The 14,651-nt window shown below is 43.8% G+C and overlaps 1 protein-coding gene across 1 annotated transcript in view; it reads left to right on the top strand.

Moving 5' to 3' along the window:
• Positions 1-14,019, top strand: part of Soat1 (sterol O-acyltransferase 1) — a 45,310-nt gene extending 31,291 nt beyond the window's left edge. The window contains exons 6-16 of the mRNA XM_021172125.3: positions 1,237-1,344; positions 2,211-2,493; positions 3,129-3,207; positions 3,923-4,004; positions 4,369-4,414; positions 5,858-5,987; positions 7,869-7,966; positions 9,312-9,410; positions 10,668-10,803; positions 11,300-11,445; positions 12,714-14,019. Coding sequence (XP_021027784.1) covers positions 1,237-1,344; positions 2,211-2,493; positions 3,129-3,207; positions 3,923-4,004; positions 4,369-4,414; positions 5,858-5,987; positions 7,869-7,966; positions 9,312-9,410; positions 10,668-10,803; positions 11,300-11,445; positions 12,714-12,770 — 1,264 coding nt within the window. The 3' untranslated portion in view covers positions 12,771-14,019. The remainder of the gene's footprint in view (positions 1-1,236; positions 1,345-2,210; positions 2,494-3,128; positions 3,208-3,922; positions 4,005-4,368; positions 4,415-5,857; positions 5,988-7,868; positions 7,967-9,311; positions 9,411-10,667; positions 10,804-11,299; positions 11,446-12,713) is intronic.
• Positions 14,020-14,651: the final 632 nt, after the last annotated feature.

Raw genomic sequence — 14,651 nt, 5'->3', positions numbered from 1 at the left:
AAAATTACATCATGTGCCATAATGTGCCTTTGTTTAAAAATGAACCTTGTTTATGAAAATTTCCCAATGTATAAGGGAAATTGGTATGTATTTTCTAACCTTGACGAGAAGGCAAAGCCTTTTAATTTCTGTTTGTGTTGAGACTGGAATATGTTATAGTTTCAAAAATTTACATCTGGAGAAAAATGCAGGCTTCTTACATAAAACATAAGAATTGCATTACTGAAAACTTAACAAAATGAAAGGGGCTATAGCTCAGTGTTAGAATGCATTCCTAGACCTGCCTGAGTTCAGTCCTCATTAATGAGAAGGGAGGGAGGGAAGGATGGAGGGAGAAAGCAAAGGAGAAGAGAAAAATTATCAATTAAAATATACTTGAACTTTAAAAAAAAGAAAGAAAGAAATGTTGTGACCAAGGAAATTGCTTTTCTGGGTTTTTATTAGGTTTTGACGAGCCTTTAAATAGAGGCTTAAGAATATTTAAGGTCCTTCAAAGTTGTTTAGAAGCTGCACATACTTCCCAAGGTTAAGGCTACAACCCTTGTTGGATACAGAGGGTGCTCACTGGGGAGCAGTTATCCAGAAGGTATTTTCTGTTAAAAGGAAAACAGCCCAGTCTGAAGTGCCATCCACCAGCCGAAAGTGGAAAGTGTTTAGGAATGGCTGTTCTTTAGGTTGGTGGGAGGTAGCTGCTTACTGTCCTCAACAAACAGAAACTCTCTAGTAAAACTCGGGGTTTGAAGAGTTAGTCCTTGTCAGAGACTAGGCTTTGCGCACACAGTCGAGTGCCTTGGATGGGTTCCTAGATGCAGATTGTCCCTCTAAGGCAGCCAAGCTGCTTCTGTGAGTCACTCTCCTATTTTGGAAAGAAAAAGTTTAAGGATCCATTATTTTTCACCTTGATTGTATCCTTTAATCTCTGTATGCTGCAGACTTAATGTTGTATTCTTTTGAGCTTTTATGTTTTGTTGGTTTGGTTTGGTTTTGGTTTGAGACAAGGTTTCTCTGATAGCCTTGGCTGTCCTGGAACTTGCTCTGTAGAGCAGGCTGGCCTTGAACTCACAGCTGGAACTAAAGGTGTTTTTTGATTTTTTTTTTCTTTTCTTTTTTTAAAGAGTTTTCTTGAAAAGTAGATTGCATGTCTTGTAAGCTGCTTGTAAGAGTGCCTTTGCTGTGTGGCTCTTCAGAATTTAACGTAGATTACTAACCCCTGACCCGCTTGGCCTACCCTTGCAGCGAGCTGTTTGAAGTGGACCACATCAGAACAATTTACCACATGTTCATCGCACTCCTCATCCTCTTTGTCCTCAGCACGATCGTCGTGGACTATATCGATGAAGGAAGGTCAGGCGAGAGGCTGCTTAGCCCGCTCACAGGGTGGGGAAAGGGAACTGTTCTTGCTAGCTTCAAAAAAAACCTCTCGAGCAGCAGAATTGGTGATGAGTCTCTTCTCTCCTAAAAGTGAAAGAGGAGAGTTCCGTTTCTCCTCGCCATCATCATTAATAATCCGTTTTGAGAAAGTGGTCCAGCTAGGCTCAGGCTGACCACATAGCTGACGGTGATCTTGAGCTCCTGATGTGCCTTCCTCCCCTCCCAAGCGCTGGGCTGGTGCCTGCAGCAGCGCTCCGCTATACAGGGTTACAGAAGGCCACTTTTGTGCAGGCATATAACGTTCACTGAACTTATTTTCCATAGAGAAAGAGGCTGCCCTCCTCTCTCCCCTCCCTCCCTTCCCTCCCTCCCCTCAGTCCTCTTTCTGCCCCAGTTTGCTTTTGCTTTCCATGTCACGTGTACACACAGGATCCTAGGTGTCTGTAAAGACGTGGCCCACAAATGATAGAAAGCATGTAATATGTCTCTCTCTGAGGCTGGCATAATTCCCTCAAAAAGATTCTCTCCAGTTGCACTTGTTTTCCGGTAAATGATATAACTTCATTCTTTAGACTGAAAAAATTTCTATTATGTATATAAACCACATTTTTATTATGCATCCTCCATTGATAGACATTTAACGTCGGCTCAGTAGCCTAGTTCTGTGAACTGTGATATAATGAACACATGTGACATGCTGACAGTGTTAATATTTCCAAAAGTCAAAAGCTTGTGTGTGTATCTCAGGGAGGGAGGGAGAGAGAGAGAGAGAGAATTTTGAGTTCTATAAATTTATTTCATATCAAAGATTCACTTTTTTTCTCTTTTCTCCCCCACAGGCTGGTATTTGAGTTCAATCTCCTGGCCTATGCTTTTGGCAAATTTCCTACTGTTATTTGGACATGGTGGGCCATGTTCCTGTCTACACTGTCAATCCCCTATTTCCTGTTCCAGCGATGGGCCCACGGTTACAGCAAGAGTTCTCACCCATTGATCTATTCCCTTGTCCATGGCTTGCTCTTTTTAGCCTTTCAACTTGGAGTTCTAGGCTTTGTGCCAACATATGTTGTCTTAGCATACACACTGCCACCAGCCTCCCGGTTCATTCTGATACTGGAACAGGTAAGGATTTGATTGCTACTGGGAATGATGTCATGCTTAGTCCCATAACAGTAATGATCTGATACTGTTGCTAATGCTGGATACATGTTCATAAGTATCACATGCATACCAACTTAAGTCCCATTTTCCTGCCATCAGCTCCCAAATCCTGGGATTGCAGCTCTGTTCCAGCAAGGCTGGCTTTAGAACTGAAGTGTTTTTAAAAAGTTCATTCTATTTCAGTTATCTGGACCTTAAATACATTATATTGAACTTTTTTTGTTTTGTTTTGTTTTGTTTGAGACAGGGTCTCTGTACAGAGGTCTGGCTATCCTAGAACTCACTATGTAAATCAGTCTGGCTTGGAACTCACAGAGATCCATCTGTCCCTGCCTCCCAAGTTCTGGGATTAAAGGGGTGCACCACCACACCTGGTTCTTTTAAATAGATTTTTAATTTCCCATTTTTTAAAAAAGTAAACCTGTAATATTCATGTCTTTATCTGGAAGTTTTTTTTCCCCCACCTTTATAAAGGCTAACTTGAGTTGGTATATGCAAATTTAAGTTCTTTTGTGTGAATGCTATTAGCCAGTGTAGCTCTGGAGTTACTTATAGGAGACAGAGGTAGGAAATTCATGTTCCCTCTGCTTTGACAGATTCGTTTGATAATGAAGGCTCACTCATTTGTCAGAGAGAATATCCCACGAGTACTAAATGCAGCCAAGGAGAAATCAAGTATGTAACTGTCATCTTAGTGGGTTATTGATGGGGCCTGGCATTGTCTGGCTCTGGGATGACGCTGTGTCCTGTAGGGACTGTACTGCATTCTATGCCTGGGGTCTGTTATTGATTTGGAAGACTCATTGTTTCCTGACTATTCCTTTTTTCTACAATGAAAACAATTATCCTCAGACTCCTGTAACTGAGCATCCATGGAATGTTAATAGCCTCACCCTACTGTGTCTGCTTACCTTGCAAACCCTTGCTTCCCACTCTGGAATTTTTATCTTAGTCACAGGAATGGCTTAGAGAGATTGGCAGTAACTGGGCGATCGCGTGAATAACAAGTCATCCTAGTAGACCAGGAAGAAAAATAGGAGCCAACAGGGCAGGCTGTTCTTCCCTGTTGCGTTGTTTTGCCTGTTTGGTTTGGTTTTTGTGTTTTGTATTTTGAAACAGGGTCTCTCTATGTAACCATCGCTGTCCTAGAACTCACTCTATGGACCAGGCTGGCCTGGAACTCAGAGATTTGCCTACCTCTGCCTCCAGAGTGCTGGAATTAAAGATGAGCCCACCACTGCCCAGCTTTGCCAACCATTTTTAATCTGCCTGAGATTAAAGGCGTGTGCCACCACCCTCCCCACTTCCCTGTTCTTGTTGCTGACTTTGGCTCTCCTGGTTTTCTGGGTCAAGTCAAAGATCTTGTAATCCAATAGCTTTCCTTTTTTAGGCAAAGATCCACTACCCACAGTCAACCAGTACCTGTACTTCCTGTTTGCGCCTACACTTATTTACCGAGACAACTACCCAAGGTAACCATGAAAGGGGGAGGAAGTGTGTGGGGCACAGAGGTGCCCAGTGAGGGGCAGCGCTGGAGGCGGGCAGTCCATACAGGGCTACAGAGAAAACTGCTCATTCTAACAGGGCAGTGCTAATTAATAATTCTTGGTAGAATTACATAATCATGTTATAATTTTGATGTTTTTAAAATTGAGGGGGGAGTTGGAGATCAGATTCAAGGCTTTGTGGCATGCTGTCCTGTTAAACTATTCCTCCAGCCCATAAATGATATAACGTGTAGAAAGCCATTATTCGGTTCTTGACATTGTAGATAAGAGGACAACAGAAAGAGTTCATTGCTTATTTTCAAAAACCTTTTTTTCTCTTTCTTTTCAGGACTCCTACTGTAAGATGGGGTTATGTCGCTATGCAGTTTTTACAGGTAACTTTTTAAAAACTGCTTAACGTGTTATTGATTGGTATATTTTATTTTTTATTTTTAAGATTTTTATTTAATTTTATTTTTTTAACAAATGGGCTTCTTGTCAAGGCGGTGGTGACACATGCCTTTAGTCCCAGCACTTGGGAGGCAGAGGCAGGCAGGTCTCTTAGTTCAAGGCTAGCCTGGTCTACAGATCGAGTTCTAGGATAGCCAGGGTTACACAGAGAAACCTTATCTCAAGAAAAACAACAACAACAAAATCAAATGGACCTCTTTAAAAATATATGTAATTTATTTTTATTTTATATGCACTGGTGTTTTGTCTGCATGTTATCTATGTGAGGTGTCAGAAGCCTTGGCATTACAGATAGGTGTGAGCTGCCATATGGGTGCTAGAAATTGAACCTTGATCCTCTGGAAGAGCAGCCAGTGCTCTGAATCCCTGGGTCATCTCTTCAGCCCTATATATTTTTTTGAGATAGGATTTCTCTATTATGTAGCTCTGGCTGCCCTAAAACTCACTATGTAGATAAAGCTGGCCTTGAACTCACTGAAATCTGCTTGCCTCTGCCTTCCAAGTGCTTAATTAAAGGCATGTGCCATCAAGTCTGGCTCTTTTTCTAAAAATCTATTTAAAATGAGCCAGAGTTGGTGGCTCATGCCTTTGATCTCAGTACCTGGGAGGCAGGGGCAGGGGCATCTTTGAATTATCGTGTTAACCAGGACTGTATAGTGAGACCCTGTCTCAGAACAAACAAACAAACAAATAAACAACAACAACAAAACCAGTTTAAGAATGCTTTCTGTCAAGACTAAAGCTTTCTAAGTTCCTTCAACGCAGGCCATGGTATGTGCTTTGCCAGTGTCAAAGGTCTTTTTCTTCATTAAAGAATATTTAAATTGAAGTAATTCTGTTTGATTATTTCAGTAAGAACCTAGATGGCTTCCCCTTGCCTCTTCTGGGTGGTAGTGGTATGCGTGAGGTTAGCTTGCTTAGAACTCCCCATCTCTTCCTCACTCATTTTGAGAATCAAAAATCCCAGAAAAATCCCATTTTAAATTCTGTTTAAGTCAAATACTCGGTTGTAAAAATGAGTTATTCTAGGGTTCATAAACAGGTTCTTGGATAATTGTCTAAAATGCCATTTGGGCCAGGTGTGGTGACACATGTCTGTAAACTCAGTTCTTAGGCTGCTGAGGCAGGGGGATTATTGAGTTTGAAGCCAGCCTGGGCTTCACAGCAAGACAGAGTCTTCAGTAAACGATGAGGAAGAACTATGGTAGATATGAAACTTGAATGCCCTCTCTGAAGGGTGCAGCTGTCTGTATACTGGGGTTAAATGGCTATGTGTAATCGTTAGTCATACATGTGTTTCATCGGGAGGAAGCCACGCCCTCTCTCTCCCTTTACCAAGATGCCATGGTTTCTTTACTGTGTTCTAGGTGTTTGGATGCCTGTTTTATGTGTACTACATCTTTGAGAGACTCTGCGCCCCACTGTTCCGGAATATCAAACAGGAGCCCTTCAGTGCTCGTGTCCTGGTCCTGTGTGTGTTTAACTCCATCTTGCCAGGTAACCTGGGTGCTCCCCAGTTTGTCCATCCACATAGATAGTCAGGAGAAAGCAGGAAGCTGCTGTCTGTCGGTGCCTTTAGTTCCCTGGTTTTCCTGTGAACTCAGCTCTACACACACCCATCCACCATCTCTCAGTCTGCCCCACAAGTGAGATGCCTTTCTTGTTTCACTTCCTGCTCAAGTCTGCTTCCCCCAATGTGGGAAGTCCACATTCACGTCTGTCTTCCTCTTTCTACTCAGTTCTCTGTAACCTCTCAGTGTCACCTTGAAATACCCATTGTTTTTTAATATTTTTTATTAGGTATTTTCCTCATTTACATTTCCAATGCTATACCAAAAGTCCCCCATACCCTCCCCCCTGAAATACCCATTGTTAAAGTCATTGGTAACCTCCTCCTGATGCTAAACACTGTAATGGTTTAGCTCTCTCCAGAGTGGCCCCTGGGGACAGTGGGGACACTGGATGCTCTGGCCACATTTTGAAGTCTTAATTTGCCACCATTGCTTACCTGTCCGCTTTTCACCAGGTTTTATCTCTTAGCTTCATTCACTCAATGCTTTGCCTGGTGACACACAGGTTCCTACTGTGTGCCAGCACTGCGGACGCAGGTGTGGATGGTGCAGACAGTCTTCACTTTGGGGCGCTTCCTCCACTTAGCCATCTTGTCTCCACTTGCTAATATTTAGCACTGTCTGTCTTCACCTTTCGTTCCTGAAACAGGGACCGCTCCCCTGGGTAACCTAACTCACTTGACTGTGAACTCCATGGGATTAAGGACCATATTTTAAGATTTTTAAAAATCTATTTATATACTATGTATATTAGTGTTTGCCTGAATGTATGTGCACCATGTGCTTGCAGTGGCTGTGGAGGCCAGAAGAGGGTGTCCAGTGCCTCGGGACAGGGAGTCACAGACAGCTATGAGCTGCCTTGTGGGTGCTGGGAATCAAACCTGGGACCTCTGGAAGAGCAGTCCATGCTCTTAACTACTGAGCCATTTTTCCAGCTCCAAGGACCGAATTTTAAAGCCACTTTCAGTTTATCCCATATTGTCCACCAAATACATCCTTCTGAGGAAGTGAATCAAGTGGGTGGGCCTGCAGTGGGTATCTTACAGTACTGTGTGGTATGATAAGTGCTGTATAAAGAGAGTGAGTGTGGGCTTTGTTTCTCATGTCAGAGGTGACATTTAACACTGGACATTGGAAAATATGCCCAACTAACAAAAACTGTCTTAATTACAAAATATTGTCTGTAGAAAGTGGTGGGAAGGTTTTTAGACAAATAGAAATGGCGGATAGAAAGGCCCAAGGGTACCAGTGGTGGCGCACACCTTTAATCCCAGCACTTGGAAGGCAGGTGGATTTCTGAGTTCCAGTCCAGCCTGGTCTACAGAGTGAGTTCCAGGACAGCCAGGGCTACACAGAGAAACCCTGTCTCAGAAAACCAAAAAAAAAAAAAAAAGAAAGAAAGAAAGAAAGAAAGGCAGGTAGGCAGGTAGGCAGGCAGGCAGGCAGGCAGGCCCAGGGCACCTTGGAATGACAGAAGTCCATTGTATTTGGTATTCGTAGCACACAGGGCAGAGTTAAAGGGTCTTGGGCACAAGTTTAGCTGCATGGTCAGGCATTTCTTTAAATTAGGCTGGAGCCATCTATTTTATCTTAAAATTACATAGAAATAAATGTTTTTAAAGTAAAAATAAATAAATAAATAAAATAACCGAGCTTTCCAAGGTGCACGGTATCACCTCAGCACTGGGCGAGCTGGAATCCCAGCAGGCGGCGTGGCAGTGTCCCAGCTAAACACTCACTGGTGTGTTTATGATGGGGGGGGGAAGCTGCTGGGAAAGGCTTCCTTCATACTGTCCTCTTGTTTCAGGTGTCTTGATACTGTTCCTTTCGTTCTTTGCCTTTTTGCACTGCTGGCTCAATGCCTTTGCTGAGATGTTACGATTTGGTGACAGGATGTTTTATAAGGTATTGTATGCATTATATAGTATATATACTTTGTGTGTGTGTATGTATATACAATTGAAACATATATATATATTTCTCTGTGTGGTTGTCCTAGAACTCACTATGTAGACCAGGCTGGCCCCACAGAGATCCACCTACCTCTGCCTCCCCAGTGCTGCGATTAAAGGCATGGACCACCTTGCCTGGCATTTCTAATACATTTAAAACATTGTTGGGGTAGGGAAGTGGGCACACATGTAGCACAAAGTTCATGTGTGTTCAGAGATGGAAATCAGGCTGTCAGGCTTAGCAGCAAGCCCTTTGACCAGCTGAGCCATCCTACTGGCCCTCAAGCCCCATTTTATTTACATATTGTTAGGTATTGAGGGTTTTTTTTTCATACAAATCCCGGAAGATACTTTTCTATGAGTTTTACCAATGTTAAGTCTGTAATTCTGATACAGGTATAATTAATATAATCCAGCTGCTGTTACATACTAAGGAGGCTAAGGCAGGATAGTTACCATGGTTTCCAGGCCAGCCTGAGCTGCAGTAGAGTAAGACCCCTCGGCCTTCCCTCTACCCACCTGCACAAGAGCGTAGAGTGTTTGTGGGATCTTGTAAAGATACTGTGACTGCAATGGGAAAGTGCTTGTCAGAGGATATGCCGGTGCCATCACTGTTTCAGAGTGGCCATTTGACTTTTATAAAGTGGCTTCAGTGGGTCAGTCACTTAAGACTAGAGCATTCACAAGGGAAGTCACTTCCTTCACTTTCAGTGGTATTCTTTCTGCTTCCAACGGTATTAGCCTGCTAATGCTGGCCTTGTCAAGCTGTGCTATCTTGACTTCAAGTCTACCACTCCCTTCTCAAAGATAGTCAATGTGGATGGCAAATTTTAGATATCTGATTCTATTAGTCTTACCTCGAAATTGGGGGCCAGAATATAGAAGGGACCCCATCTCACTCACTCCCTTATAATTAAATGTTGCCATAGTGGTCCAAGTTGGTCTGTTTCCATGTGTGCTCAGTTCTCATATGTTTAACAAGGTGGAGAGGAAGTTTACTGGCTCTGTCATGGCAAACATAAATTATAATGTGTTCTGTATCTTTCCTCATACCATGTTGATAATGAGACAATGCACTCTGAGACTTAGTCTATATATATGTATATGTATATGTATATGTATATGTAGCGTGAGTATTAATACTAAGTGCCCACTTGCTTTTTGAGATTTGTAGCCTCAGTGTGTGGACAGTTTTATCATAATGTGCTGCAGGCTTTATTCACACCAGGCTTGTGTACTCTTTGGAAATGGCCAGGGTTGTGCTGTGTGTGAGTTTCCAGCTTTTCTTTCCCCCCCAGGACTGGTGGAACTCTACATCATACTCCAACTACTACAGGACCTGGAACGTGGTGGTGCACGACTGGCTCTACTACTATGTTTACAAAGACCTGCTCTGGGTAAACAGCAAGGCCTAGCTGATGATACGTAGGACATGGGGTTTCTGAGGGCCTAGGGAGATGGCTCAGTTCTCAGAACCCACATTGGGCAGCAAATAATTTCCCTCTATCCATACCTCCATGCTCACACACACACACACACACACACACACACACACACACACACATACACACACTCTCACCATCCCTCACTTGTTCTCCCTCTCCCTTTTCCTCCCCTTCCCTCCCCTCCCCTCCCCTTCCCTCCCTCTTTCCTTCCTTTGTAGACCAGGCAGGCCTGAAATTTGCAGAGATCCTCTTGCCTCTGCCTACCACACACACTTGGTTTCTTTGTTAAAAGTAGATTTGAATTTACATCTCTCCAACCAGAGAAAGGTTTATGTGAGCCAGGCTTTGGAGCACACTATATTTAATTAGGTATAATCTGTACTTCTGGTTAGCACGGGTGACTCTGAAACAGTTTTCATTGTTAAGCAAGTGTGGCATCCACCTCCGTGGCTGACAGCATCTTAGGGAGGAGGCAAATGTTAAAGCTGTGAGCTCTCTCTCTCTCTCTCTCTCTCTCTCTCTCTCTCTTTCTCTCTCTCTCTCTCTCTCTCTCTCTCAGTGAAGTCCCATGTTGGGCTGAGGCAAGTCTCATTTTTAAATCTTAGCTTTGGGGGCTGGCTCAGCAGTTAAGAGTACTGTCTTCTCTTCCAGAGGTCCTGAGTTCATTTCCCAGCAACCACATGGTGGCCCACAACCATCTGTAATGAGATCCAATGCCCTCTTCTGGTGTGTCTGAAGAGAGTAACAGTGTAGTCACATTAAAAAAAAAAATCTTAGTTTTGGAAAGGGTGCCTGCTCTGTGTTCTGCACGGCATCCCATACTCTGACGATTGAAATTTGAGCTGGGTGTGGTTCTGTGAGCACTTTGAAGGAGGAGGCAAAGGTTGATCAGAAGCTCAAACAAGATTAGCCCGTAGCATGTGAAACCTGGCTGAATAATGCTTCCAGAACGTCCCAGAATAGCACCATAGCCCAGAAACCAAGCCCTCAGTACACAAGGCTTTAGGCAAGACATTTCATATCCAAACTACAGCACTAAGCATGTTATTGCAATTATTTTAGTAGATTTGGATTAACCTAAGGAGTAGTTTGAAAAGTTGAATACGATTGAGCAGGCATCTTTAGCGTGTGATATCATGTCTCATAATGCGTGTGCATACTATTTTTTATTTTTAAGTTACTAACTCTGATATTTTCCTTGTACCTTAGTTTTTCTCGAAGAGGTTCAAATCTGCGGCCATGCTGGCTGTCTTCGCCCTGTCGGCTGTGGTGCACGAGTACGCCCTCGCCATCTGCCTGAGCTACTTCTACCCGGTGCTCTTCGTGCTCTTCATGTTCTTTGGAAGTGAGTGACGTGGCCGGCTGCTTGTGCTGCTGGTGTCCCAAAGGAGAAAGCGAGACGGGAGGGAAACCAGGAAGTCACCTTAGCGAAGCTAGATGGTGGCACCATTTCAAGGTCGTTCGTTTAGCAGGGGTCAGAGTGTTGACTTTGAGTAATTGCATGCAGCTGTGTCTACAGGTGTTTGCACATTTGGGGACCAATGGTAAACACTGTCACTGTGCAACTCCTGAGCGGGTAGAGAGGAACCCATAAGAATAATGCCATGAAGTGTATTTTCATTCCGTCTCAATACAGTTGGTTCCCTAATAATTAGTGATAGTTAGCAGGGATAACTGACATATTTCAGTAGTTAAGCATCATTTATTTGTAGAATAAGTGAGGAGGGTAAAAGATGCATATGCGAGCCTACTGCTGGGAGCCAGCCACAGCCTGGATCTGAGCCTCAGCCCTGGGGGACTGCAACTGGATAACTGTATGTTTGTTTTCTTTCTAACTTCAGTGGCTTTTAACTTCATTGTTAACGACAGTCGGAAAAGGCCAATCTGGAACATCATGGTTTGGGCTTCTCTGTTCCTGGGCTATGGAGTCATTCTGTGCTTTTATTCTCAAGAGTGGTATGCCCGCCAGCACTGTCCTCTGAAGAATGTGAGTTGCCAGCCCAGCTCGGGTGTCCATTGCCCCTGATGTAAGGGTGTGGGTGGCGTTCCAGAGGGTAGTACAGTAGTGGAGAGTGAGGCCTGCTTGAAAGGAGGGGTAGGAAATAAGCCTCAGTTTACCTCCCAGTCTGCTCTCCTTGAAAGCCTGCTCCTGCGACTTGCTTCGTTCAGCGCTGCAGATTCTTGGTTTTCCTTTGTCTTACCTCCTGTGGCTTTCCATCTCCAGGCTCTCCAGGGACACACGCATCCCTGCCTCTGGGGCAGGATGGTTGTCACCTCTGTCCCCTGGGAGTGATACGCTTTTCTAAATGTCAGACCACACTGAATCTGGACCACAGCTTCTGGATTGTCCTTTCCTTTCCTTTCCTTTCCTTTCCTTTCCTTTCCTTTCCTTTCCTTTCCTTTCCTTTCCTTTCCTTTCCTCTTCCTTTCCTTTCCTTTCCTTTCCTTTCCTTTCCTTTCCTTTCCTTTCCTTTCCTTTCCTTTCCTTTCCTTTCCTTTCCTCTTCCTTTCCTTTTCTTTCCTTTACTTTCCTTTCCTCTTCCTTTCCTTTCCTTTTCCTTTTCCTTTCTGTTTCTTTTTCTCTCTCTTTCTTTGTTTCATTTATTTTTATTTATATAAGTACACTGTAGCTGTCTTCAGACACACCAGAAGAGGGCATCAGATCTCATTACAGATGGTTATGAGCCACCATGTGGTTGATGGGAATTGAACTCATGACCTCTGGAAGAGCAGTCAGGGCTCTTAACCGCTCCAGCCCCATTCTTTTCTTTCTTTGTCTTTCTTGTGCTTGGGTCTTGTCTGTCCCATCTGTCCAGTTTTGGACAGAGTATTTCACCTTGGATCATTAGCAGTCGTATGCATATGCTTTATTATCTAGTCCGACCTCTATTTAGACTTTAGACCAAAACTGAGTTTTGCTAAAGTAAGCTGTCAAGATGCTGAGAGACAGTGTTTGCTTACCATTCGGTCCATAGTCTGTGGAGCTGAGTGCAAGTTACTGAGATTGAGAAACTTCTTGGCAAAACTTTTCAGTTGAGTTAATCGGTGCTGTTAGTAGAAAACATCTCAGAGCCTTTTGAATTAGGAGATGTCTTATACCTTAAAGGTCACGGAAATGCTGGGAGGTAGCTTAGGGAAGTACAGTAGCTAATGGTCGGCCAGTACCACCCCATGCCTAATTCACATGCACCATGATATACATAAACTACCATGGATATACATAAACTGTTCTTTCCCTTATTTCTCCCCTCGTAGCCTACATTTCTGGATTATGTCCGGCCACGGTCCTGGACTTGTCGGTACGTGTTTTAGAAGCCCTGGCTCTGCCTTCTTTCTTGCCATTGAAGATTGGATATTCTTCCTGATTCCGAGCCAGCCATCTTCAGCGGTTACTGAATCCCTACACCACAGTGTTTGGAGCTCTCTATCCTTTCTGATGATTCACCTGGAGTTTGGGCTATGGGAAGCTCACTTAGTGATTTTTTTTGTTTGTTTGTTTTGTTCCCTTTGGGGGAGAAAGGAGACTAACAGTTGAGATAATGGCAGATTTTTGCAGGGCTATCTCAGGTCAAGCCTTGGTAGTTTTATCTGTTTATTTCCTTGATTCCATCCAACCAGAGACTAAACATATCTTGACCATGAGTTAGCCAAAACACTTAGGAAGACATCATTTCAGTATCTCTGAGCATAGAAGTTTTGTTCATGCACATTATCAAGAGGTATGCTAGTGCAATTGGGAAGAAATAAATTTTGTTATTTTTGGTAGAGAAAAAAATACCTATTTTCCAAAGATAATCTTGTTATGCATTCTGCTCGTCTCTTTTGTTGCTATTCTGTTTTGCTTTGCTTCTGTGCTGGGAATGGAACTCAGGGTCTCGCTCAGGGGCAGCACACTGAGCCACAGCCCAGGCCTTCCACTGTATTTTTCTGAAAGTTCTGGTCTACTGTTTTGTTTTCCATTTTCTGTATAAGTTGTGATTCTTTTAAACGATTAGTATTCCTTCCCTTGAACTCAATGCTAGTACAAATTCAAGGGTCAGAAGTAGAAAGGGAAAAAAAGTCATTTTAATACAGACTCACTGAGCTGCCCATGTGTTTTTAATTATGCTACCATAGAAGTTCTGTGGAAGATTTTATTATTGTTGGTTTGATTTTGGTTTTTTAGAGGTGGGGTCTTGCTATGTAGCCCAGGCTGGTCTTGAACTTGCTATGTAGCCTGACTGGTCTTGAACCCCTGACCTCCTGCTCCTGCATCCCAAGTGCTAGGATCACAGAAGACATCTCCATGCCTGGCCAAGATTTTTTTTTTTAACTTTTAGGTTATAACTTCTTTGAAGTTACTTAGAAGTATCCTTTGGTCTAATTGCTTTATTGTCTAATGGGTAATGACTTTCCTTGTTATAGACTAGTGAGTCCATAGTGGAAGTATTAATCTTTCTCTACTAATAATCCCAAAATGGCTACTAAGGATCCAGAAGCTGGCTTCTGAAACGTCTGCTCAGTCATTATACTTTAACAGTATATTTTTAGATGAAATAAATGACTATGTGATCATTTGTAAGGACATGTACTCTTATGTGACATTTGCAAGTTGTGAGGCACCCGTTCCTCACCTGGTGTGTCAGAAGGACCTGCTGTGCTTGTGTGCAAGGGTGAGCCTATGTGTGCGAGGACTGTGCATCAGAAAGGTACCACGGACCACGTAGTTCAAACTTCCTGCCCAAAGAAATGAGCCGTACAAGTTGCTCACACACAAAATCCCATGGCACAGTCACTTCGGTGGTTTCCTGGCAACCATCCGTACAGTTTGGGGAAGTCTTTTCAGAGTGGCTTTAAAAATCACTTTTGATTGTGCTTAGATCGATGTGGTGCTCCTGAGTTCTCTTCGGGCCAGGGCCTAAGCCGCGCCAGACGAAGGACGGACATTCATGGCGAATGGCGGCCGCTCTTCTCGTTCTGCCAGCCGGCCCCTCGTCTCTCCACCCCATCCGTATGCGGGTGGTGTGTGGAAGGCAGGGGTGCGGCTCTCCGGCCCGAGCTCTGACCCGCGCGCACTTCTCGCAGTGGTTCGCGTGGTCCTCGTGGACGCATCAGGCGCCCGGTTGCCCTTACGTGTTTCACTTCGGTCGTGTCTCGCTTAACCATCTTCCCCGAGCCAGGGAATGTGGCTGGTGGCGTTGCATACCCTTCCCG

The sequence above is a fragment of the Mus caroli genome, unplaced genomic scaffold, assembly GCF_978045245.1.
Source record: "Mus caroli unplaced genomic scaffold, Mus_caroli_1 scaffold_1, whole genome shotgun sequence".
Taxonomy (NCBI): Eukaryota; Metazoa; Chordata; class Mammalia; order Rodentia; family Muridae; genus Mus; species Mus caroli.
The sequence above is the reverse complement of the archived record's forward strand: the minus strand, read 5'-3'. Positions and strand labels throughout refer to the sequence as shown.